The 27,858-nt window shown below is 43.9% G+C and overlaps 1 protein-coding gene across 1 annotated transcript in view; it reads right to left on the bottom strand.

Moving 5' to 3' along the window:
• FAT3 (FAT atypical cadherin 3) overlaps window positions 1-27,858 on the bottom strand; it is a 450,350-nt gene that overhangs the window by 71,652 nt on the left and 350,840 nt on the right. Inside the window, 3 exon segments of the mRNA XM_081860894.1 lie at window positions 1,602-1,755; window positions 2,961-3,157; window positions 15,317-19,390. Of these exon segments, the coding sequence (XP_081717020.1) occupies window positions 1,602-1,755; window positions 2,961-3,157; window positions 15,317-19,390 (4,425 nt within the window).

Here is a 27,858-nt window from a genome sequence, read left to right as displayed (position 1 = left end):
GTTCGAGTTTTGAAGGCTGTTTGTGCTTCAGCCTGTGTCTTCTTTTTTAGGAAAGTGTGAATCCTGTAGGTTTCCTTTGAGTGCAAACTGTACTGAATTTCTCTGCCTTCCCTGTTATCAGGTCCTCAACAGGCCATGTGGGGCAGCAGCAGTGGGACCAGTGGCTCCTTTCTTCTCCCCTGCCCTTGGGAGAGGAAAAAGGAAGGCCTCACATCCATGCCTCACACAAACCTCTCATCCGCAGCCCTTATGGCTGTCTCTTCAAAGCAAGAGGTCCTTGCCTGCTTATACAAATCCCCCCTGAGCAAGCAAATGAAGCTGCCTCAGCAATTGAGAAGCTCCCGCTTCATCAAAAGACAGCAGCAGGTTGTGTTGGTGTGTGGGAGATTTTCACAGAGCAATAGAAAGTGTAACGGCTCCTTCACCTTCCTTGTTTGAAGCCGGGCATAGTAGGTCTCTGTGGCTCCATCCGTATAGGGCTCTGACTGCTGCTACTGTGCATCAGGATATCTGTGTTCATCCTCCATATTCGGAGGCATAGCATTGGTTGCTGGGGAGGAACAACAATGGGAGAGGGCTACTGCCTTTATGTTCTGTTGCACATGGGCTTCCTAGAGGCATCTGGTTGGTCACTATGGGGAAAAGGATGCTGGACTGGTTCTTTTTTATTGTCTCGTGACAGGCTTACATGATATCGATCTGCAGGGAAACAGACTCCTCAGATCTAGGTAAAAAAATCAAGGAGTTGATGATAGCTCTACTCCACCACTAGGAATATCTAGCTTTTCAAGCATCACTTAGTACAATAAGCTGTAAGCTACCTTGCCTCTGTACTGTTCACTCTGTCTTTTCAATGGGGAGTGAGCTGTTATTTTTCCTGTTCCCATTGTTCCCTCTAACGCAGAGCTTCCCAAACTTTTCATGCTGCTGGCACACTTTTTAGACATGCATCATTTCATGACACAGTAATTCAGTTTTACTAGCAAACCGGAGTTTAAACTAACCCTTTTCCAGCCCCAGGAAGAGCACAGTGTGCGTTCGCACGACACACAGTTTGGAAAGCTCTGCTCTTATGGTCACCCCCATTTTAATTCTATTTAACAAGTCCTCTTACCTTGATGGTGGGCGGTTTTGAGGCCTTGCAGCAATCTGGTGAGGGGGACAGGGGTCTGGCTGTCTGCCTACCAGTGACTGGCCAGTCCGGTGGGCTTTTGGGTGGGCCTCCTCCTGGGGGAGGGCTCGGCTGGCCAATCAGACCAGTTGTGCCTCCCCCCCCCCGGGGGGGGGGATAAATTGCAGCCCAACCCAGCAGTCCTTCCTTCTGTTTCTCTTCGCCAGACATTTAACAAAGGGATACTGCCTTACCTTTCAAAGCAGCATCAGTCCCAACGATTTTCTTCTACTCCTTCTTCAAGGTAGACAGACGTAACCACACCCTCTTCCAGAACAATTTACACAACTTCTTTTATGAGAATCTGCAGTGCACATTTCTATGGCTCAGCAGTAATCTAGCATTAAACTCCTCAGTGTGACATGCGGACCATGCAAAGACAGCCATCATTCCAACATTAAACCAGCAGTGAAGACTATTTTCATCTTACCACTTTCTGGCTCCAAGAAAAACTTGTTGTTCCCGGGGCCGTACAGCGAGTAACGAATTTCCCCGTTGGATCCAATGTCCGCGTCTTTGGCACCCATTTTAAGGATGACTCTGTTGGGTGGAATGTCCTCGGGAAACAATGCCATATATGTGACCTGAGGATCAAAACCCAAAACGACAGAATGTGATTGCTGTTGTGAACGAAACTGTATATATGGTTTTAGAAAAGAGATGGCTTTTGCGCAATGAGGGGCCATAGCTCAGCAGCACAGTATCTGTTTTACACACTGAAGGTTCCAGGTTCAATTCCCGGCATCTCCAGGTAGGGCTGGGAATGTCCCCTGCCAGAGATGCCAGGGAGCTGCCAGCCCGTGTAAACAATACTGAGCTAGGTGGGCCAATGACAGCTTCAGATTTCCAATTTCTCATTATCTCATGGACATCTCAGCACTGGACTCGCAAAAAAAAAAAAAACAAAAAAACAAGGTACAGAAAATACAAACCCAAGCTTTCCAGTATAAATTAAGTGGATACTCAGGGATGATAGAAGACCACCTTGGCTGTGAGTCCTAGAAGACCTATTCCCTGTTTTGCAGGCATTTTTTTCACCTGGCCTGGGAGGGTGGGTCCTGGACTGACTCCAGCTACAAAAGTAGAGGCTGCTACTGGTATTGTTTAGGGTTTTTTGTTGTTGAGGGGGCATACTAATTTGTGTACAGTTGTACCTTGGTTCTCAAATTTAATCCGTTCCAGGATTCTGTTCAACTCCCAAAACGGTTCAAAAACCAAGACACGGCTTCCGATTGGCTGCAGGAGCTTCCTGCACTCAATCGGAAGCTGCAGAAGTCATGTCGGATATTCAGCTTCCACAAACCGGAACACTCACTTCCGGGTTTGTGGCGTTCAGGAGCCGATTTGTTCGGGACCATAGCTGCTCAACTACCAAGGTACCACTTTATCTTTATTTTTAGATTTTATGATTCATATGGAAATTGTTCAATATGGTCGAACTTTTTGGCATACTTTATTTATCGTTTATGACTACTTTTGTTACATTTGTAATTATGTAAATGCTGTCATGTTGTAAGCCGCCTTGAGCTTGGTTTTAGCTCTGGAAAGGTGACACCCAAATAAAATGATGTCTGTCTGAGTTGTAGTCAACATATGGAAAAGCACCTATATACATCCCTGGTCTTTGTGGTGCTCCTTATCTGGTACGATTTTGTACTGCATTGTTTTAACTTTGTCCAGACATTTCACTGGCCAATTTAAATTTGCCAATGGGAAGGTGTGATATATAAACCTAGACAACAACACTCTATTTTAAATTTTGTTGAAAAAATATGTGTTGCCAACCGACCTGATCGCAGACAGGGCTGTTGTCATTAACATCTGTGACAATCACTTCCACAGCACTCTGTGTTACAAACAGTCCATCAGTCGCTGTAATATTCAGAAGGTAGACATCCTGTTCTTCCCGATCTAATGGTCTCTTGACATAAACCTTCCATTCATTCTGAACCATGCCAAGGGCAAACTTCCCTTTGGGATTTCCTCCTGTGGAAAGAGACAATAACCATTATTAGAGCCACATATAGTGTTCCCCAGGGACGCGGGTGGCGCTGTGGGTTAAACCACAGAGCCTAGGGCTAGCCGATCAGAAGGTCGGCGGTTCGAATCCCCGCGACGGGGTGAGCTCCCGTTGCTCGGTCCCTGCTCCTGCCAACCTAGCAGTTTGAAAGCACGTCAAAGTGCAAGTAGATAAATAGGTACCGCTATGGCAGGAAGGTAAATGGCATTTCCGTGCACTGCCCTGGTTCACCAGAAGCGGCTTAGTCATGCTGGCCACAGGACCCAGAAGCTGTACGCCGGCTCCCTTGGCCAATAAAGTGAGATGAGCATCGCAACCCCAGAGTCGGCCACGACTGGACCTAATGGTCAGGGGTCCCTTTACCTTATATTGTTCCCCTGTTTGTGGGAAGTCTCACAAAAAGTGAAATCTTGGAGATGCGTTCCAACCATGAATGGCTTTTGATCAAGAGAAGGAGCTGACTTTGGTTTTATTTCACTCGCTTCCTCAACTGCACTCAACCCTCCCAATTTCACAAAATCTTTCCAGCGCTGACACCAGCAAAACAGTACAGGTGGTCAGCTTTGCTTTAGCCTCCTGATAACTATTTGGCTAACTGTGGTCCTCTGTCTTCTGCGACTACTCCAAAAGCTGCACGTGGTGCTTGTATCTCCCACAAGTCAAAAGTGGGAACTTTCAAGGAAACAATAATAACAAAGTTTTGAGATCATCCTGTTGTTTAGCTTGCATTAAGGGCAATCAGACTCAAACTGTGAACAATCAATAGCCTCCTCTTCACGACAGCACGACTGTCTTTCCACTTCAGTCTCAAGAGAGGATGTATTACAACCCCCTCACTCTTGTTACCAAGACAATTTCATTAGCTCTTGATTATGCAATCAAGGGAGTGCAGCAGGTTTCCATTAAGGAATCGTCTAATGAAAGCTTTTATCACACCGCAGTGTTGTTTCTATTTTCATTACAATTTTTGTTGCGTGTGTGTGTGTGTGTGTTTTGTAGTCTGCAGAACACACAAAGACACATGTGCCTTAAGTAGACCTAACGAGGGGTCGTTTAAGGAGCAGCTTAAGATAAGGCCGGCAATTAGATCGAATTTATACAAGAGGAAAAGGCAGCCAGGAGAAGGGATGAAGCCAATCAGCTTTCTATTACGCTGAAACTGTGACACCGAACCCGGCGATATTATTTTTCTGCATCATTACACCGCATGGCAACTAAATCAAGTCAGAATGCTTGTCCCCAGATATCCTCCAAGAGGAAAATAAGACCATTTCACACACTAGAGGATACAGGGAATTAAAAGCATTGCCAAAACAGTCCTGGTGGATGGCCATTAACGTTTCCAGCGGTTATTTATGTTTCCGCTTAAAATGTTACATTTGCCAGTTTGTTCCGTGCAGTAATCACCTTCAACATGGCTATTCCTTACTCATGAATTTCCCTGGGGCACCTGGCCAGCCATACTCGGAGACAGTGCACTGGGCAAGGGAGACCTCTGTTATCAACAGTACAAGCACTGTCTGCTCCATTCCACTGAGTTCAATGGAGCTTACTCCCAGCGCAAGGCACCAGGAAATCAGGTCAGATCTTGTTACAACAGGGATGCAGTCTCGCTGGTCCTGCTCACCTTGTGAAGCAAACATGGTGCCACAGCCATTTACGGAAGTCCCCTAGGAGCCCGATAAAGCACCAGTAATTTGTTGACTGCCCAGGACTGCACAACAGCAGCGACAATGGTGGGGGTGGCAAACATTGTAAGAGCTGTTCGACAAGGTCTGCTATGTGAGAAGTGAGGTTACAGTGAACCACAGAGGGCCTTCTCGGTAGTGGCACCTGCCCTGTGGAACGCCCTCCCATCAGATGTCAAAGAGATAAACATCTACCTAACATTTAGAAGACATCTGAAGGCAGCCCTGTTCAGGGAAGTTTTTAATGTGTGACATTTTAATGTATTTTTAATCTTTGTTGGAAGCCGCCCAGAGTGGCTGGGGAAGCCCAGCCAGATGGGCGGGGTACAAATAATAAATTCTTATTCTTATTACTACTACTACTATTCTCCGAAGAACATGTTGTGGAATACACCTTGAATAAGGCAGCAGTCTGGATGCCTTTAGCTGACACCATCCTGCCTGACTTCAAATTACAAGAATGAGATTCTGACTAAACATCAGGAAGATCTTTCTGACAGTGAGAGCTGTTTGACAGTGGGATGGTCTCCCTCGGGAGGTTGTGGGCTCTCCCTCCTTGGAGGTTTTTTAGCAAAGGCTGGATGGCCATCTGCCATGGATGCTTTTGCTGAGATTCCTGCATTGCAGGGGGTTGGACTCGTTGACCCTCAGGGTCCATTCCAACTCCACACTTCTATGTGGCCTGGTAGGTCACATGTTATGTAGACCTGGCCTATATGGAATAGCATGTTCCTTTTAAAATTGGTGCGGAGAATGCAAAATAAACAAATAAATGGCTTGCACTAAGTCAGACCCCTTAATTAATTGAACCCCACAGCAGCAGATTTCCAAGGTTTCTGATGGAGCCGTTTCTCAGCCCTACCTGGAAATGCCAGGATTCGAACCTGGGACCTTCGGCATGTAAAGCAGACGCTCTCCCATTGGCCTGTGGTTCTTTCTCATGCATGAAACAGATATCAGCGCATCCATGTGTAGTGAGCTTTCCTACCAGGTGGCTGTATTCAGCCAAGCAACACTCCCCCAGCATTCTGATGTGTACCATGGTCTGTCCCTGAACTTCTGTTTTTTTTTTTTTAATGATATTTTATTAAATTTTAACAAGAAAAAAGTTACAGAACAGTAACCAGAAAAAAAAGAAACACAAGAAAAATACAAAAACCAAAATTTGATATAAAAAATAAAAATAAAAAATAAAAATCCCTCTTTTCAAGTTCTTACCATTCATTTACTTATTTTCCTGACTTCCTCTCACCTCCCTTTTTTGTATTCCATTTAAAAATTAGTTCAGCAAATTCATACCCTCTTAATTTACCCTTAATTGTTTATCCTCATATGTTGTAACTTCAGATTTTCATCTAATATCAATCCAATCTTGCAAGTTCTTATTTTACCTTATTACTAGAACCGCTTCGTTTCATTTCAACATCAATAACATTTAAAAATTTTACAGTTCAATTTACCATTAATTTCTTTAACCTTATCTTACCTTCAAAACATTAAAATTTCAAAATTTAAACCATATTTAAACTTAACTCCTTCAAACCTTTCTGCTAAAGCCAATTAATTCCTTTCCAGCACATTTTAGTATTTCATTAGTATTACACTAATTCCAAAAATAAAATGATTTATAAAAAGGAAATTCTCATTCTGATTTTATCCAATGTCCCTTCTTCCTGGTTTCGGATAATGTCAGTCCTTACACCATTGTATCCTGTCCATCAATCGGGTGTTCTAATATCTGAGGCTCTCAGGTCCCTTCTATGCCCCCTCTGCAGGTTTTCTTTTTTTTTTTCCCCCCGTAATCCTTTTATCAAATCTACTGGACTTCCCCACATCCTCCAGACCTAATACAAACTTCAGCAATTTGTCATCTTATTTCATAACTTATTGTATCTTTCAATTTATCATGTTTTCAAATTCCAAATATTGTACACCAATTCTTATATATTTTAATTAAAACACAATAAAATTATTTCCTAATTCCACCTCAAATTTCTTGTACCTTAATTTTCATTTCACCTAATTGCTATTGCTGGGGCTAAGATTTCCTAAAAGGTTCTCCCTGAACTTCTGAATCACACTTGACAAAGATGTAACACAAATAAATGAGCCTTAACAGTACAATAGTTTAAATATTCTTGGGATTAAAGGGAGCGGGGGAAGTACAGAGATATATTTCCTCCCCACCCCCCGCAAAGTTCTATGTATGCTTTCCTGCAGACCTCCTTCTGTAGTGATTAATTAGCTCTCCCCATCAACATATTTAAGGCAGGTTCAGCATCTTAAGGGCGCTCTAATTAATTCATTTTTCATTGTAGATTTTTTTCAACCGAAGGCTCCTGGCTGCAAATGTTAATGGCTAATTTTTAAAATCCACCCGCAGTTTTTCTTCCTACATTCTGCTTGGGCATCACAACATCTAAGCGTTTGCTCCCAAAAAAACCCCCCACCACCCCAACTTTCCCCAAAGGCCTCGAGACAAGAAAAATATGCACTTTTCTCTCTCGTTTGTTTTTGTTTACTACATGGTTGAATAACATCCCCATCCAAACCTTCCCTCCTCAGCAAATGTTGCAAAGCATACTTCAGAGCTCAGCGAGATGAAAGGGAATATGCAGATCAGAAATGAAATCTTTCAAGCACATTTTGGCGAGCCACATGCAAAGTAAGTTTAAGAGGCAGAGACTGTGTGATCGCATGAATTCTTGCTGTGAGTGCTAACTTAAAACTGAATACCGTCTAAATTATAAATATATAAAAAAGGCTGAAGACGGGCCATAGCTCATCTCCTGAGCACACGAAAGGTCGAAGGCTCAATCTCTACCGATGCCAGCATGCTTTTGCCTGGGATAACTCAGCCGGTAGAGCATGAGACTCTAAACCTCAGGGTTGTGAGTTCGAGCCCCTTTGGGCAAAAAGATTCCTGTGCTGCAGGGGGCTGAACTAGATGACCCCTGTGGTCCCTTCCAACTCTACAAGTCTATGATTCCAGTGTCTCCAGGTGGAGTTGAGAGGGACCTGTCCAAAATCATGAAAAGCTGCTGTGCATGGAAAGTACGAACGAGGTACATTCTCCTTTAAATGTGAACTGAATAGAATTTCTTCTCCATCCCCTCATACTTTCTTCTTCTTCGTGTCTGAATTGGCTAGAATCAGCATCTTGGTTGAATAGTGCTCATTCTCAGGTAGAACTAAATTAAAAAATTCCTTCCAGTAGCACCGTAAGGTAAAGGTAAAGGGACCCCTGACCATTAGGTCCAGTCATGACTGACTCTGGGGTTGTGGCGCTCATCTTGCTTTATTGGCCGAGGGAGCCGGCGTACAGCTTCTGGGTCATGTGGCTGGCATGACTAAGCCGCTTCTGGCAAACCAGAGCAGTGCATGGAAATGCCGTTTACCTTCCTGCCAGAGTGGTACCTATTTATCTACTTGCACTTTGAGGTGCTTTCGAACTGCTAGGCTAGCAGGAGCAGGGACCAAGCAACGGGAGCTCACCCCGTCGCGGGGACTTGAACCGCCAACCTTCTGATCGGCAAGTCCTAGGCTCTGTGGTTTAACCCACAGTGCCACCCGCGTCCCTTAGTAGCACCTTAGAGACCAACTAAGTTTGTTATTGGCATGAGCTTTCGTGTGCACACACACTTCTTCAGATACAGATAGAACTGTTTTCCTTTTCCTGTGTCCTGGGCATTATACTGACTGAAATGTCTGAGGCAGCGCATGTCCAAGCCTCTTAGGACACACATGGTGGGTGGAGAGTGTGAAAACACAATTCTACAGACGTTGCAATATTGTAATAATTTGGCCCATTATTAATTCCAATAATGGCAAAATGATGATTTACAGATCATTAGCATCAAGGAGCTCAGGAACTGTGGATCACCTACTAACCGCGGGAGTAGTTTGTTACTCAGACAGAGGGAAGCCTACAGCAAAATGCTGAAGTGAATGAAAGCATTCTTCCAAAAAGTGCTGAGATCTCTTGAGAGCAGAGCAGACGTCCGTATGATTTTACATTTCTAGCTCAAGATGGATTGTCCACATCTTGCAGGTAACCACTGCCTTCCCTTTGAGGGCAGATCTAAAAGACTGCTCAGAGCGCAACAAACACTGTTCACATTAATTATCCCCTCTCCCTCACCTCTGGGTTCAGTGATCCGCTTGTTTGCGGAGACTTCGTGAAGTAAATGGTTCGTGCATGATTGTATTTACAGACCAGCCTTTCGAGCCTCGGAGTGACAGAATGGCGTTGGCAAAGGAAAGCCAAACACTTGAACTGATCCCAGTGGAATGTTCCAGCTTGCAGAGTGAGCTCACTTCGGGGCAGGGCTACCGGTGGAAATAATTTCTAAAAACCTTCAAGTGTTAAGTTAAACCTTTAAAAATCCACAGTGCCACCAAAATTGCTGAATATACTCGGAAACAAATGGAGCGAAATGCCCATGATATTCATTTTCTAGAATTTGTATCTCAATAAATGACACAACGGTGACTGGGGGGAAAAGATGTAGCTCAGCTGTAGAGCATATGTTTTAACACACAGAAGGATGCAGGCTCAATCCCTGAAATTTCTACATACCGTATTTTTTGCTCTATAAGACTCACTTTTTCCCTCCTAAAAGGTAAGGGGAAATGTGTGTGCGTTTTATGGAGCGAATGCAGTCTGCGCAGCTATCCCAGAAGCCAGAACAGCAAGAGGGATTGCAGCTTTCACTGCGGTGCGATCCCTCTTGCTGTTCTGGCTTCTGAGATTCAGAATATTTTTTTTCTTGTTTTCCTCCTCCAAAAACTAGGTGCGTCTTGTGGTCTGGTGCGTCTTATAGAGCGAAAAATATGGTAGATCTTGGAAAGGGCCATGTCTGCAACCCAGCAAAGCTGTTACGTGTTCTTGTACACCGCGGTGGGGAACCTGAGGCTCTCTAGATGTTGCTGGATGCTGGCTCCCATCAGCCCCAGCCAGCAGGGCCAATAGTCAAAGATGATGAGAACTGTAGCTGAGCAACATTTGGAAGGACTACAGCCCTACTGTAGTAAATCCTAATCTAGTTGGACTGATGGTCTGACTCTGTACAAGGAAGCTGTTACGATATAGAAGCAATGCAGCTGCAAACTGCTAGCTTGAAAGCAAAACATAATGGGAATGTTGGGACTGTCCGTGGGAAACAGAGGGACAGTCAATTCACAGTGCGAAGCACCAGAATTGGCTCAGAGTGTAATATGAGCTCTTCTGTTTATTCCTGTCCAGGAAGTGCAGGAAGTGTTTGTCACTAGACTGCTGGAGTTTGAAGAGAGCAGTCATGTTTTTTGTAATGCTGCAAAGACAGAAATAAAGGCATGTAAATACGTTTCTGTCTATCTCTTTCCCCTGCCAGGGGGCAGGAAAGAGGGGTGTGTTCTTCTCACGCTGAGAAGGATCGCCTATTGCGACCTAGCCTGGATCTTGCTGGGGAATGCAGCCAGGGAGGTCAACAGGAGATCAAGCCGGGTGCCTGGGAGAGTTGCCAGTCTCTCCTGATATGGGCTTGATTTCCTACTGTAGTAAATCCTAATCTAGTTGGACTGATGGTCTGACTCTGTACGAGGGAGCTTCCTGTGTTCCTATTTACACTCCTTCTGTACTAGCAGATCTTAGGCTTGAGTTCACATTGGTCTGGTCTGAAGAAGGAAACCATAGCTTGGTTACAGTTAATCTGATGAATTCAAGTCAACTGTAAATCAAGGGTAAAAATCGGCAGCAGATTGTTAAGTATGAGTATGATCCACAAGATACAGGGCTTATCTGCGCTTAAATTTCCTCCGCTCTTTCCAGGCACAGTCCACAATTTAAAGCTCTGTGTCCAAGCACCCTTTTCTTTTGCTTTTGAATTTCCCCCATGAAAACCCACTCCACAAAGCTCAATGAAAGCAAACGTCAATCCACTGAAAACCTGAATTGACGTTTGCTCTGAATCAGCTTTAAAGAGCTGCTTTCTGCAGGGAAAGCTCAGGGCAAAAAAACAACAACACTCAAGACACTTGGCCTGGAAAGAGCAGGCCAAAACGTAAATGTGGATAAGCCCATAAACTACTGCTGCTCTATGATCTTCCGAAAATTCATGAGCAATGTTTGCCAAGCTGCTATTGGACAGGTCTTGAGTATGTCATGTGAAGGCATCCAGCTTCAACCCATAGTCACAAGGAAGAAGATCACAATGTCAAATTCCTCCAAGTGTTTATGTACGTAGTAGATCCGCACCCTTGTGGATAAAGGCTGGTAGGAACTGGGTTGTACACACACCCAGAGGGCAGCTATTTATTTCTCTGACTGGGTCAGATCACGAAGGTAGCTCCTGGCTTCTCATGTCCACAACATGGTTCACAGGCTTCCTTATAAGGTTGTGCACGTACCCAGGCGCACCCACAATGATGCACACAAATCCAGCAGGATGCACTGGCTACAGGAAAGTTAACCAAAACGGGTTAATCTGTAATTGTCTTGTGCTGTGCACTGGAACTGGTGACTTAACACCACAGTTTCCGGAGGGCTAGCTGTGTCATAGTGAAAACACTCATTACTGCTGTTGTCACGGGTCACTGTGCTTATTTTTGCACACATTCAAGCTCTAATTGAATCGGCTGATTAACATTCTATGTCCTTTTAAATGTGTTTGTGGGAGAGGGGGTTATTTTTTATTATTATGAATTTTGTGTTCTCATTTTTTATTTTTATGTTGTGAACTGCCCTGTGATCTTCAGATGAAGGGTGGTATACAAATTGTAATCATCATCATCATCACCACTCAAATTGCATTTTCCTTTGACCTCATTGCTTACTGTTCCCTCCCTCATGTGTAAATATTTGTGCTATGGAGGATAACACTTCATAGAAATCTATCTAAAGCTTAAAATCCGAGGCCCTGTTGTGAGTTAGAACAGGGCCTTTTCAGCAGTGGCACCACAGCTGTGAAGAGAGAGGCTCACTTGGCCCCATCTTTATGGTCTTTTTGATGCCATTGGTGCCAGGTGATATACCTTTCCATTCACCCAGGTCTTCTGAACAAGTTGTGCTTCACAGATACGGCTTCTTTCTGCTGGATATGCAGCAGGAACCTCGCTATGAGTTCTTAGGGAATGTGCTTCCATTTCCAAAGCACCCTTCCTTCCTTCATATGCATCTAACTGGCAATTCTGTGCTTTGGCCACAGTGTGACTCTCCCTTATCTCTTGTCTGAAAATTAAAAGTTAATTGTGCGGTGATGATAATACATAAATATAGAGAGATTTATGAGTGTGGAAGATTTTACTTTCACACCAAATAACGTTTCACTTTCCTTTGGGGGGGGGGTGTTGGGGGAGATAGTCAGGAATGAATTAAATCCCTTGAAGGCGGCAATACTTTGAACATCCACCGTCACAAATCCATGCCGATCGGTGCTTCATGCCTGTTGATGCACTTTGGGAGACAAGAGTTTTAAAATTGGAATTCACTGATAGCAATGAGAACTGGAGACTCAGCCCCCCAAACTGTGGGCTCCTCTATTAAAATGAGACTTGAAATCTAATCCTCTGCATGGACCGGGGGACTTAGGGCAGCTCTCTGTTTATTTTGATATTTAAGGGAAACCTCAGCGTGGCACAAATTCCTCTTTGCAGTAAGTTAGATCGGGATGATGTAAACATGAAAGAGAGACTGTATTCCTAAAACTGGCTTTACACGTATCTCCGAACACCGGGGAACAAAGAGTACTCAGATGCATTTGGGACTAACTATCGTAATTTGCTAATGTGTGAAACTGGTATCTCCTACAGCAACTGTAATGTGTGGACCTTACACATGAATAAGTGTGCACAGGACTGGAGCATAGCACACACACACACACACCGGTATCTCTATTACCACAGCAGAAGGGGCTTAAGGAGCCTCATTATGGGTTGGCATTTAAATGCACACAACATGGCTCTTACTTGGCATGAAATGGTACCTGCTTAACGAGTACAAGCAGATGTTTTAGTGGGATAGTAACATTTCCACCCGTCCTGGAAAGCTTCATCATTTTTCTCTGCTTCTAAGTTGTACGGTCACATTCATGTTCGGATACATCTTGTTTGAGCGGACGGCAAACACAACCCCGGCAGCCCCTGCTTATCTGCTGCCATCTCATGCAAGATGTGAAGCTATTCCACAATCATGGGCCCACACTACCCAATGGTCATTCCCATAAGCACGTGGAATATTCTCTTAAGAAATTCAACTCAGTCCCTACAGCTGCCCATAAATGCTCAAGGCGGTCAGTCATTTTTGTTTTTACCTTCACAGAAAGCCTGTGAGATAAGATTATTGTTTGAGGCACGGTGGCTGGCTCAATGGGCTGAATTCAGTTTGGCGACAGAACACATGGCTGGGTGCAGAAGGTCTCAAATTCAACGCCTGGCGTCTCCAGTGAAAATGGGATTTCAGGAAGAGGAAAGCTCCCTGCCCACAAAACCTCAGAGAACTAATGACAGTCAGAGGAGACAATACTGGGTTAGATGGACCAATAATCTGCTCCAGTGTAAGGCAGCTTCACTTACTCACGGCTGTCAGGGCCAAATTATATGGCTTTAACTTGTAATCTGCTTAGAATTCTATTTTGCCATTAAGTGATATAGGGCGAGGATGATGGGAGCTTTGGCTGCAAAAAGCAACAGCAAGCCGCAGCAAATGGCTAGTGGGTTGAATTCTACTATGCTAGGCCACAAAGTGCTTGCACTGAATGAAAATATGAAAAACAACATCCTTAAGACAATCCCTCAGCACAATGGGAAGAAAGTAATTGGGCTAATAGCAAGATGCCCCAACAGTTATTTGTGGTTCCAACCTTTAAAAAAGGTCAAAGAAGCCCAAGCCATAGTTTATTTATTGGTTTTTATATATGGGAACCATCACTTCTTTCTTTTCTATGGCTACTTAATGCCTTTAAAAATGAATGTTTCTATTGAAGTTTGCTATCTAGGAATGGAAAGGATGCTTTTTAATTAAGTAAAATAAGACAGTTATGAATGCACAAAACTCTCCCACCCACCCAATGCCTACCCCCTCTGCCTACTCTGAAAAACAAATGTTGCTCATTTTCTCTGGCTGATGCACAATGCTACAATCCTTTCCATGCTGATAACATAAATCTTAAGGGGGTTATATAAAGAGGCTGCTAAACGGCAGCACAGTGTGAAGTGTGAGTTGGTTAAATTAAAAAGGCCCAATACAAATTATGCTTTCCCCTGTTTTTATGCACTTAGGGCTGAACCAAGCAAGAGAATAATACCCTAAAGAGAATAATACCCTAAAAATCTGTAACCCTAAAAATGGTTTGTGTGGATCTGCGTTGCGACATGTTAAGTTCTCAGCAATTTCTGGCACCCAGACCTACACACATTACTCTTTCCGCTGGAGGTTTTTAAGCAGAGTTTGGACAGCCATCTGTCTTGGATACTTTAGTTGAGATTCCTGTATTTCAGGGGGCTGGAATAGATTATCCTTGGGGTCCCTTGCAACTCTACAATTTTTTGGTTCTATGATTGGTTCTTTGTGCCAGGGATCAAAACAGGTTCTTTTAGGCATTGTCGGCCAGAGTGTGCAAAAGAAGGATCGAACTTTTTTTATGTATGCCACAACAGCAGCAAGGATACTCATTGCTAAATGCTGGAAAACTCAAGATTTGCCCACGCTGGAAGAATGGCAGATGCAACTGATGGATTATATGGAACTGGCTGAGATGACTGGCAGAATCCGAGACCTGGGAGAGGAACTGGTGGAGGAGGACTGGAAGAAATTTAAGGATTATCTACAAAAACATTGTAAATTGTATGAATGCTAAGAAAGATGTAAGATTTGTAATAACACGGCTCCAACAAATTAGTAATAAGGAATATAAATTTGAATGTAATTGAAAGAAAAGACAAATTTTGGATAAACAATATTTCAAATTAAGATCTCAAAAGTGTGATTTAAATTCTAAAATTTGAGATTTAATATTGGATAATTATATGATATGAATGGAAACAAGTAAATAATTTGCTAGCAAAATTTGTGAGTTCAGAATGCAGGAACAAGAGATGTGAGGAAGTCCAAAGAGGAGAATGAAATGTGGAAATTTGAAAAGACTATGTTATTATGTATGTTTTTTGTTTATTGTTTAAAAAACTTTAATAAATATTATTAAAAAACAAAAAAACCAAAACAGGTTCGAGATGAACATATGAAGCTGCCTTGTACTATGGCAAACTGCTGTTCCACTTTCCATAATGCTGTCTATTCTGAATGGTGACAGACCTCCAACGTCTCAAGCAAAGATAGGTATTTCCTAGTTCTGCTCTACAAGATGCTTTTTAAGCAGAAAAGTCGTGGACTGAACACCTGTGCTTTGCCACTGAGTTCAAACTCTCCCCACCTTTAGCCCTCCAACCCGAGAGGCCCATTACCTGTAATGTGATAGCTAACTTGGCGGTTGACATCAGATGTATCCTCATCCCAAGTGCTGAGGACAGCCACAACTTCACCTGGTGAGTCGCTCTCCTTCACGGACCCCCTGTATAGCTCATGCTCAAACACTGGAGCGTTATCATTGATGTCTGTCACCGTGACGGAGATCAAGGCGGTTGATGAGAGGGATAGGGCTTCTCCCAGGTCGGAAGACACTACAGTGAAGGCAAAGGTGGGGTTCTTCTCATGGTCCAAGTCTTTCAAGGTGCTGATCCAGCCACTGTTGCTGTCAATGGTGAACACCTCTGTGATTGTGTCAGCATCCGATTCTGCTGAGAGAGAGTATGTGACTTGACCGTTTGCCCCCCAATCTGCATCAATGGCCTTAACCTGGATAAGTTTGGTTCCTATGGGCATTCCTTCCATTATGATGGCTTCATAGCTGGCTGCCTCAAACATGGGTTTGTTGTCATTGACGTCCAAAATCTTAATGTCCACATCCACTGTTAACACAACATCCACTTTATCTAGCTGTATAGTTGCAGCAACCTTAAAGTGAAAGGCAGGAGTTGTCTCGTGGTCCAGTCTCTTATCAAGTTTTATGATGCCGGTGTCCTGCTCTATAATAAACACTCCATCCTTGTTGTTCCCTGGCAATTCACCATTAACTGTGCTATAGGTGGCACCCTGGTTAGGCAAAACATGCAGAACATCAACGGTACTACCTATTACAGTGTCTTCCGAGAGCGTAAAGGAATATTGGGGTTGAGAAAAAGAAGGCAAGATGGTTTCTGGAGGCAAAACGTGAATGTACACAGGGATAAGCGAATGCTTCACAGGAATGCCGCCATCAACTGCTTTGACAAAGAAGGAGAGCACTGTGTTTTTAAGCTGGTTGAAGTTGCCCTTGGTTACCATCCACCCATTGTCAGGGTCAATTTCCAGCAGATCTGCCACAGAAACCGAGGCCTCGCTGTACAACGAGTAGGCAATCCTCGCGTTTGCACCATCATCTGGATCAACTGCTTGGACCTGGGTGACCAAATGACCCTTTCCAACATCTGCTTTGACGCTTGCCCTGTATTCAACTGTCATGAACTGGGGAGCATTGTCATTCTCGTCCACCACTATGACTCGCACGGTACAGAATGTGGTTCTCCCTCCTCCATCGAGGGCTCTCAGGAAGATGGTGATGTCACCTTCCAAAGGGATCTCCCGATCAAGTTTCTCAGTTGTGATGATCTGTCCGTTGTTATCAATCAAAAAACGATCCTTGGCAAAGTCGTTTATGATTGAATAGCTTATTTGCCCATATATGCCTGAGTCTCCATCCGTTGCTTTCACATGGATTACCTTGGTCCCAGGAGAGGCGTTTTCTCTAACCTCTGCCACGTAAATACTCTGTGTGAAGACAGGACTGTACAAGTTCGCTCCGAGAATCCGGATATGGACCTGGGCTGTGCTTGTGAACAAACCATCGGAGACAGAGACATTCAGGCTGTACATTGACTCCATCCTCTGCTTCCGATGGTTTGACAGAGAGATGATCCCACTTTTACTGTCCATCACGAAACTTGTACGGTCATTTCCAGACAAGATGCTGTACTCCAACCGGTCATAATCAGAGCTGTCTGCATCAGAAGCTTGGACGCAAGTCACAAAATGACCCCGAGGAGCTAGCTCACTGACGTACGATTCATATATCAATTGGTTAAAAACGGGAGGGTTGTCATTCATGTCTGTTACGAAGATGCTGACTAGAACTTCGCTGCTCAGGGGTGGGAATCCGTTATCCGTTGCCCGCACTTTCAGACTGCATTGCTGCATCAACTCGTGGTCCAGCAAGCGGGCTGTTAGGATCAAGCCACTCGTGCCATCGATGTGAAAGTAATCTGTGCTGTTGAAGTTGTCCTGGACTATCTGATACTGAACAATTTTGTTGTTCTCAGAATCCGCATCCGTAGCAACAACCTGCAAAACAGGTGTCCCAATCAGAGACGCTTCAGATAAAGTGGCATTATATGCAAAGTGGTCGAAAACCGGAGCGTTGTCATTGACATCGTTGATAATTAAGTCCACCGTTACTTCAGCTCGGGCACCAGTGAGAGCATCGCTGGCTCTCACTGTCAATTTGAAAATGGGGTTTACTTCATAGTCTAATGGACTGATGACATTGAGGACTCCGGTGTCAAAATCAATGTTGAACTGATTATAGGGATCACCGTCTACAATGATGTAAATGATTCCTTGACCTTCTGGGCTGGTTGCGTTGATGCTCAGAATTGGGGTGTGCATTTCAATGTCTTCGTTTACAGAGGCCGTATAGAAAGGCTTGTTGAAAACGGGCATTGCTTTGTTAACTATCGTAATGGGCAGTTCTACAGATGCAGACAGTGATGGATTGCCTCCATCTTTGGCAATGACGATAATTAGATACTCGATGTTAGATAAGTCAGAATTAAAGGCTGCTTTTAATGTGACGCTGCCAGTGTGCCTGTCAATTTCAAAGTGCCCATAGTCCTCCTTCAGCAGGTATGATACGTCGCCATTTGCATCCTTATCTTTATCAATTGCCGTGACTCGGTATATCAGGGTGCCGGGATCAGCCTCAACTTGTACAGCGGCATAGTATGGGAGCCCAACAAACACCGGAGCATTGTCATTGATGTCTTCAATGTGAACTCTGACAACCACCCTGGCTACCCGCAGGTGATCCAGCTCGCGACTAGCCTCTACCACCAGCTCGTAAAATTCCTGTTCCTCTCTGTCAAATGGAATGCCAGTAGTTTGAATGACACCCAGAGTGGATTTGATCTTGAATTTGTTCCCCGGGTTTAATATGCTGTACTTCAAGGGCTCGTTAAGGCGGTTTCCAACAGCGTTGACCACTGCTACTTTTGTGATATTGGTGCTGTTTTCTGAGATGGATGTGGAGTAAAGGCTTTGTGTGAAATGCAGGCCACTGTCCATGGCTTCTTTGACCATTATGGTCACTACGGAAGTGCTATAGAACTTCCCATCGGATACTTTTGCTATGAGCATGTAATGATCTTTGGAGAGGCTGTTGTTTTTTATAGTCAGCACCCCGGAAACAGAATCGATGAGGAAATGCTCTGTGCTGCCTTCAATCAGGCTGTAGGTCATTTCAGGTGGGACTTCTGAATCTGGGTCCGCAGCCCTGAGTTTAAGAACCTCAACTCCAACGTATGTTGGTAGGAGCAAGATGGTCTCAAACATGGCCTGGCTGAAAACTGGAGGGTTATCATTGACATCTGTTACATCAATGGTGACTTCAGCTGGATTTTCAGCAGTAAGCTGTGGATTTCCACTGTCTCGAACGTGGACGTGAAAATGGAAATGTGCAATGGTTTCATGATCTAAGTCAGCAATAGTCCTAATTGCACCTGTACTGGAGTCTACGGTGAAATAGTTCTTTGCAGTGGACTCAACAATCTGGTAGACAAGCAAAGCGTTCTGATTACTGTCTGCATCTGTGGCTCGTATCACAAGTGGATTGTTCCCTAAGCTTCGAACAATGCTATTGATAGGTGCAGCCTCACTGATGCTGCCCAGGTATTTTGAGAAGAGGAAGACTGGTGGGTTGTCATTTTCATCAATGATCTGGATGTTCACAGTGGCATTGGATGCCATCCCGGCCATGTTTGTGGCTTGTACGGTGAGCTGGTATGAGGAAGTGCGTTCATAATCAAGGGGCTTTTGAGTAGTGATGACCCCGGAGTAGGGGTTTATAGCAAAGGCTCCGTTGGTGTTGCCCTCCTTAACCTCATAAACTAGCGTGGACTGGCTGATTGCCGAGACCAAGATAACTGAAGTTCCAAAGTCAACATTTTCATTCACTTCAGCTTGCCATTCCTTGTGCGTGAACTTCGGGTGGGAATTGTCTGACATGGTCACAGATATGCGGACAATGGCTGTGGCTGACAGCGGTGGAGAGCCCTGGTCGGTCACTTTGACTGACAGAACAAACTGGTTCATGGTGGTCAGGTCTGGTTCCTTCAGCACCGTGATGATGCCTAGAACTGGCTCAATCTTGAATGTGTTCCCAGTATTCCCTAAAAGAGAAAAAAATAGGGCTATATATCAAAAATGAAATGTAAATATGTAAAAATGATGAGCAATATGTTCAAAGTTCACTTGTTGGTATCACGTCATGCTTGCATAGCTCAAGGCCCACCAATTCAAACTCAGTCCATCAACCATATACAGTGGTATCTCGGGTTACTGACGCTTTAGGTTACGAACTCCGCTAACCCAGAAATAGTACCTTAGGTTAAGAACTTTGCTTCAGGATGAGAACAGAAATCGCGCAGCGGCAGCAGGAGGCCCCATTAGCTAAAGTGGTACTTCTGGTTAAGAACAGTTTCAGGTTAAGAATGGACCTCCAGAACAAATTAAGTTCTTAACCCGAGGTACCACTGTATGGCCAGCTGTCAACCCAACCTTCACTATTTTTGCTGTCCCCAGTGGGCAGCAAAGAGTTTTGTCAAGAACAGGCATCCCCAAACTTGGTCCTTCAGCTGTTTGGGGACTATAAGTCCCATCATCCCTAGCTAACAGGACCAGTTGTCAGGGATGATGGGAACTGTAGTCCCAAAACTGCTGGAGGGCAGAGTTTGGGGATGCCTGGTCAAGAACCTGGTAAGCCACCATTAATGGCCTGACGGTTGTGTTTTGCTTGGTGAGACTAACTCTGCATGCACACAGCTGCATTTTATACTAAAACCAAGCAGAACTACGTCTGATCACTGCCCAGTTGGGATCCCTGTATAAACCACTCTGAGAAATCTGAAGTATGATCTTGATATAAGTGCAGAATTCAAGCCGATTAATCTAATACAGTGGTGCCTCGCAAGACGAAATTAATTCGTTCCGCGAGTTTTTTCGTCTTGCGATTTTTTCGTCTTGCGAAGCACGGACTTTGGAAAAACTTTGAAAATCACCAAAGTCTTCAAAAACCTCAAAAAACGCTACCACACCGCGTGCTATGAGTTGCTCCTCGAAGTGAATGCACGGTTTTAAGAAAAAGGAAACAAACTTGCAAGACAAAGGAAACAAACTTGCAAGACGTTTTCATCTTGCAAAGCAAGCCCATAGGGAAATCCGTCTTGCGAAGCAACTCAAAAAACGAAAAACTCTTTCGTTTTGCGAGTTTTTCGTCTTACGAGGCATTCATCTTGCGAGGTACCACTGTATGAAGCAGAAGATCTGTGGGCAAGACTTTTAAAACCAAGGGATTGAACTAACATTACCAAGGGGCTATCTCTATACTAGAAAACATTATTCATTAAGAACAAATAAAACTTGGCAGATGAAGATGATGGACTATATGGAACTTGCAGAATGGACTGGGAGACTCCAAGACCAGAGAGAAGAGACGGTGGAAGAAGACTGGAAGAAGTTTAAGGAATATTTGAAAAAATGTTAATATGTAAACCTTAGAATAGCTTTGGAAGTGGATATAGGCTGTAGGGTTAGAAGTAGAAGATAGGGTATTTTAAAATAGTATTATTTGTAAGTGATAAAATGTGAAGTTACTTTAAGTATGATAAAAAAAGATGGTTAGAAATTATGATATATGTAAACTGATAAAGATGAAGTAAACTGAAAATCAGATAGGTGGGACTTGGGGAAGGCAACTTAACAATGTTTAGAAAAATAAGGATATGGACAAAATATGGAAAAATAAGGACAAGAATTTGTTCATATTGTTTGTCTTTTCTGTCTGTGTTTTTTATTCGTGTTATAAAAGGAATATTTTTTTTTTGAAAAAAAGAACAAATAAAACTCTATTGCACTCCCCAAGGAGTTGCAGGAAACTGACATTTCAAGGCTGTGCTGATCATTCTCTCCGGAACCCCTGTATCACCGACAAAATGTGGAATGATGCCCTTCCCTCATCCATATGTGAAGCAGCAACCATCAGTTGCCTCGGGTGTCTTGGAAAGACTTATCTTTTTGCTCAGGCTTTGCATGACCCACAAAAGTGGACCTTGATTTATGTGTATGAATCCCCCAAATCTCCATTTTCATTTGATTATATATGGTTTGAGGTTATATTTTTGTTTTCATGGATGTCACTTTTATATAGTACATAGTGTGTACGGCATAGAGGTTTTTAAATGTATATATGAAATGCTTTTACATAAATAAGTAAACAAATGTGTGATTACACTTCCCACCGCTTTTTGAAGAGATCACAGTAGTTTAAGTCTACAGTGCAGAGGTGCTGTAGAAGGGTAAACAAACCATTGCCAACCTTGGTGCCCTCTAGACATTTTGGACTACAATTCCCATCGGTCAAAGCCAGCACAGCTGTACTGGCTGGGGCTGATGAGAAGTGCAGTCCAAAATATCTGGAGGGCACTAGATAGGCAAAGCCACCTGCAAATCATTAACTGGGCTGTAGTATTGACACAGTACCACCTGCTAGAATCTATGTGACCAACTACAGCTGATCTATGGACTTTGCTTGCCTGCATTATGCGATTTGCACAGTAATCCTACCCATGGCTATTCAGAAGTAAGCCCCACTAAATTCAACAGGATTTACTTCCAGGTGAGTGTGTACAGCCTTATCCTAAACTTGCTCGCCCCAGAGTTAGTCCTATCAAATGCAGTGGGGCTTACTTCTAAATCAATATGTATAGGATTACACTAACAAGGCTGTGATTTCATACATGTTTACTAGAAAATGCATTTTACTGAAAGCTCACGGACCTCAAAGAAGAAGGGTTTAAGATCTGGCACAAAATAGAGATAAAAGACGAAGAAGCCAAATTGTTCAATGTGTGAGCAACAGTTCATGGCCTGAAATAATGAGGATTTTGAGCAATTTAATATTACTGGTTGAATGCTTCAATAGGACTGAAGGCGAAGCATGAGAACAGTATATATATCAAGAAATACACACAAAATAATAGCTCATCAAATAGATAAAAGGAAGCTAATGACAGCAAGGTTTGTTTATTGATCTTAGTTGATAGGGAAAAATCAAGAAGAATCATTGTTCAGTGAAGACGTAAATGGGCTCCTTAGAAGGTCAGGGTTTGCCACATACAAAATACAATTATGAGGTAGGATCAAGAGACTCTTTTGTCAAAAGCATACAATGAGGACCGAAATGACCTGTTCCAAGGAACATGGAGCTGGTGGTGGAATCAACAGAAACTCCCTGCATTCAATTTGTCCTCACCTGCGTAATGTGTTGTCAAGCTTATCCTATGCCTTGGAACACAGAGAGCTGCATTCTACTGAGACAGACCACTGGCCCATTTACTTCAGTATTGTCTACACTGACTGACAGCAGCTGTCTAGGGTTTCAGACAAGGATCTAACCCAGTCCTAACCTGAGATGCTGGGGATTGAACATGGAACCTTCTGCCTGCAAAGCAGGTGGTTTACCGATGAGCCAAGGCCCTTTCCCTGCCAATGCTATGAACTTCTCCATATCACTAGCTCCTTCTCAGGCATCTTACCAAAGGTTTCATGAGTGAAGGGAAATGAGGAGAATGAAAGGGATTTCCAGGCTCACTTCATACACTTTAACAGAACCAAGAGATAAAGCTCACCCTCCACCCCACCCCGACTTTCACCTCAGGTTCAAAATTGCAAGAGCAGATGCTTCTTCGTGCAACCAGAGATGGTGCAACCAACAATAGCTGTACTCAGCCATCTTCAAGCATCCTTCTTTGGGGAAGGTGCCGTGGCTTAGGGATAAGAGCATCTGCTTTGCATGCAGAAGGTCCCGGGTTCAATCCCCAGCGTCTCCAGGTAGAGCTGGAAGAGACCCCCTACCCAAAACCCTGCAGAGCCACTGCCAGTTACTGTAGACAACACTGATCTGGAGATTAGGCACCTAAGATTAGACATTTGAGTTGGTATTAGGCAGCTGTGCTCCTGGAGTTAAGCAAACCAATGAGAGAATGCTACCTCTACCCCATCCACCACCACACAGGTCACCCTGTATAGGCAAAGTTATGGAGCACAGAGCCTCCTGTATCTGTGGAAGGTCCATGCATGTTTCACAGCCCTGATCTTATAGTGTTTTGAATGCCCAGAGAGCCTCCATGAATACAGGAGGCTCCCAGCTTCAGATACCTGCCCTTCTATTTGTCCCGCCCAGCTGAAATCAGACAGACCCCCTTGTTTGATGAACTTTCAGCACCTGATAAAGACCTTTTTATTTTATTTCAAGCAAGGTTTTCTGATTTTTCTATTAGTTTTCATTGAGTTCACCTTTACTGTATCTTTTTAAACTTACTGTACACAGCTTAGAGACTAAGCTGTTAAAGTACAAAATGAATTGTGGAAATAAAATAGGAATAAATTGATAAGGCAAAGGCAACACAGGGAAGGGGAGTGGTGGAGCTTGCTGAATATCCCCACCCTCCCTGGCATGATTTCCATCATGAGTAGTTTTTGGACACCATGAGACAAGACACAGGCTAAGTTCAACTCCATGTTGCAAAGGGCCATTTCAACACAGGGCTCCCATTTTCAGCGAGACACTCCTGCCGCTTGCAATATTTTTGCCCTCTGTGTTACGTTCCATCTACAGCAGTGCTTCCCAACCTTTCTTCCCTTTGAGCTACCTGAAAGTAGCTGAGGATCTTGTAGGTTGTTGCTTAATGGTTGTTTGTCTTGTTGTAGCTTTGTGCCAGATGCTGTATGGTTTTTAATTGTATTGTACAGCTTCCTTCCTTTCTTATAAATTGTATTTTATTTGTATTACACATGACCACAAATCCAGACAGGCTGCAGCCCACCTGAATGAAGCATGTAGACCACTGGTTGTCCATGGACCACAATTTTGGAACTCCTGGTCCACAGATTGACAAAAAGGATGAGTTAATAGGTGACAGAGGTAATACATGATCCGATCAATCAACGGGCCTGTATGTGCCTCTACCACGTGTATAGTTTCTAGGATGGAAATATATGAACATGTGTATACCTTTCTGTGCTCATCACCTCTCACCTGGATTCAGATCTTATTAAAGTTTGTACGTATTGGTTTCTCTTACTGAGTGCTATGCTCACATGAGTTGAATTCCCTGAGAAGTAAGGAACCATGCATATAAGCTGAACCCATCAGTTAAAATTAGCATCCTCCCTGCACATCCTTTCATGGGTCAGAGGAACGACAGCCTCAGAAAGTTCTATTACGCTGCATCGAGGAACATCTGGGGATAACGAAACGGTGGGAATTTGCAGCTGAAACAGAGGTTTGAAACCTTGACTTGCTGGCAACATGGGAGGATGAAATTGAAATCAGAGGCAGTCGTGGGGATATAGTCTCATCAAAGGGTTTTAAGCTTTGGAATAATTGGTCTGGGTAGAAGCCTCACACTGTCCACACTTCCAGGCCACTGCCTCATCCCTCCCTCCTCCATGATTATGGGAGCCATTTTATTACACACTTTTCACAGCTGATCTTAACACCATTGTATCACTCTATCCATTCACCATAGGACCAAATTAGACACTTGGAAGCAGATCTAAGTCTCAAAGCAACAGGAGCAAGACTGTTTGCAGCGAAGAAGCGTTGGACAAGGGGAGGGGATGGCTGAGTTTTAAACCTGCGACTCCCTCCCTGCCTCACAACCCCAGCTCCCCACCTTTCTACCCAAATGCGGTCCAAATGGATTTTTACCACAACACCAAGGAATAGTGGCTCGAGGGAGGGAGCTGATGCAGAGGAAAAGTGCTGACTGGGTCATGCACTCCTCTTCCACTTGCCATCTCCCCTGCTGCTTTGCAGCTGTTTAGCAGCAATGAGGGTTTAAGATCTGGGTCTTCTGTCAACTTGATGAGTTACCTCTGCTAATCCCTTTAAAAGAAGCTAAACTTGTCAGCCTCATGTACTTAGACGACAACAACCTCATGATGCCATCTTAACGATTCATGATGCTATAGACTGAGTGGGGAGGTGTATAGATTGGGATGCACAAATTCAGTACTGTATAAAATTAAAAATCATAAATAAAATAAATCAGTGTTGATTGGTAAGGGTGATCAAGCCTGCAGTTCCAGGGGGAGGGCACACATAGGTGAATTGGAGTTGTGATTGACAGAACTGAAAGCAAATACAATGCAGGAAGAGACCTAGTCCAGGGGTCAGCAAACTTTTTCAGCAGGGGGCCGGGTCCACTGTCTCTCAGACTTTGTGGGGGGCCAGACTATTTTTTTTGGGGGGGGGATGAATTCCTATGCCCCACAAATAACCTAGAGATGCATTTTAAATAAAAGCACACATTCTACTCATGTAAAAACACGCTGATTCCCGGACCGTCCGTGGGCCAGATTGAGAAGGCGATTGGATCGGATCTGACCCCCGGGCCTTAGTTTGCCTACCCATGACCTAGTCTAAGGTGGTCCTGGTTGCAGGAATCTATCCCTTCTGTTATCACACTAGAGTTATCCAAACACTGGAAAATTAGGTAAATGTGCAGTGGGACAAGTGGAACATGCTTAGCCCACATCCTGCCCTTTGCATGTTTGCTGTAATTGTGCATGCATAAGAATGTAAACCTGCTAATGCATGATCCATCCCAGACTGTGCATTTGTGAGCACAGGCCTGTACGGAGCAAGCCGCTGGATAAATGCTCCACAGGACTCTGTGCACATGGTTGAGGTTAAGTGGGTAGGCCTGAGGGCAGGGAGGGCAGGCTCAAAAGACTGACCCAATGTTTGTTTATTGTACTCAGGTTGCCAGATGTATATCTATGAAAGCTGAAAGATCCAAGTCCTTGGCCACTGTTCTAAAATGCAGGCAGAGGAATGTAAGTCCAGAAGTAGCTGGCAATGGTTGACAGAAGCAAGTTTCCATTACTGGAAAAGAGTGAGAGGCTGCCAGTTGGGCTCCTTGAAATAAACGGTGGGGCAGGAGGCAAAAGAACAATGACCACAGGAAAGTAATGGAAGCAATGGCCTCAACTAGACAGGAAAATTGCTGCAGGATAAAGTGAACTGGACTGCCAAGGTTGAAATGCATCAAACTTGGAGTGATTCTGCAGCCATCTTCTACCACCAAATGAAAGCATTTATCTATCATGCTGAAACCGAGGGGGAGAGAGAAGGAGAGGCAGAGTTAGAGAGCAGGGCTACTCAGTCAGCTTTGCTGAAAGTTCAGCTCCCTTCAGTCCCTTCTCTTTTTGAGTTGTTTCCATGCCAGCTGGTCAACCTAAGAATTTTTTAAGATTAAGAATTGGTGCCTGAGTTTGCTTGCTTTCCTCTTCCACCCACACACCTTCTTTCCTTTTATGTTGGCTGATCGAACCCAAAGAGTACTCATGAATGGTTCCTCATTACCCTGGGGAAAAAGTGGCAAGTGGGGTGCTGCAGGGTTCTGTCCTGGGCCTGTTGTTGTTTATCGTATTTATAAATGACTTGGATGAAGGAATTGAGGGGATGCTCATCAAATTTGCAGATGACACCAAACTGGGAGGGGTAGCTAAAACCGCAGAAGAAAGAATTGGAATTCAAAATGACCTTAACAGATTGAAGAATTGGGCGCAAGCTAACAAAATGATTTTCAGTAGGGACAAATGTAAGGTTCTGCACTTAGGCAGAAAGAACCAGATGCACACATATTGGATTGGGGGACACCTGTCTTACTAGCAGTACATGTGAAAAGGATCTAGAGGTCTTGGTGGACCACAAGCTTAGCATGAGTTAACAGTGTGATGCAACAGCAAAAGAAGCTAATGCTATTCTAGGCTGCATCAACAGAAGTACTGTGCCCAGATCAAGGGAAGTAACAGCACTACTCTATTCTGCCTTAGTAAGACCACACTTGAAATACTGTGTCCAATTCTGGGTACCGCAATTCAAGAAGGATGTTGACAAGCTGGAATGTGTGCAGAGGAGGGCGACCAAGATGATCAAGGGTCTGGAAACTAAGCTTTATGAGGACCACTTGAAGGAGCTGGGTAGGTTTAGCCTGGAATAGAGGAGACTGAGAGGATATATGATCACCATCTTCAAATAACTTAAGGGCTGTCACATGGAGACATCTCCTGCTCTGGAGGGCAGGACTCGAACCAATGACTTCAAGTTGAAAGAAAGGAGATTCCGACTAAACATTCGGAACAACTTTTTGACAGTAAGAGCTGTTCAGCAGTGGAACAGACTCCCACAAGAAGTGGTGGACTCTCCTTCTTTGGAGGTTTCTAAGCAGAGATTGGATGGCCATCTGTCATAGATGCTTGAGCTGAGATTCCTGCATTGCAAGGGGTTAGACTAGATGACCCTTGGGGTCCCTTCCAACTCTAAGTTTCTATGATTCTATGTCAAGCTCTCTATATTATAATCCTGTAGACCTCTTGTTTTTACTGACCTCTGGAATCTATTCTGGGAACCCTTCTAGTTGGGTATTGGTGATGGGGATGTTTTAAGTCAACAAATAGATCATTATTGGGCTCAATGGGGATTATTGTGTTTAGCAGTGCAAGTACAACAGCAGCAGCAGCAGCAACAACAACAACAACAACAACAACAACAACAACAACAACAACAACA

Source organism: Podarcis erhardii (genome assembly GCF_964252035.2).
Source record: "Podarcis erhardii genome assembly, chromosome: 4".
NCBI classification, from domain to species: Eukaryota; Metazoa; Chordata; class Lepidosauria; order Squamata; family Lacertidae; genus Podarcis; species Podarcis erhardii.
This window is presented reverse-complemented; position numbering and strand designations above follow the sequence as displayed.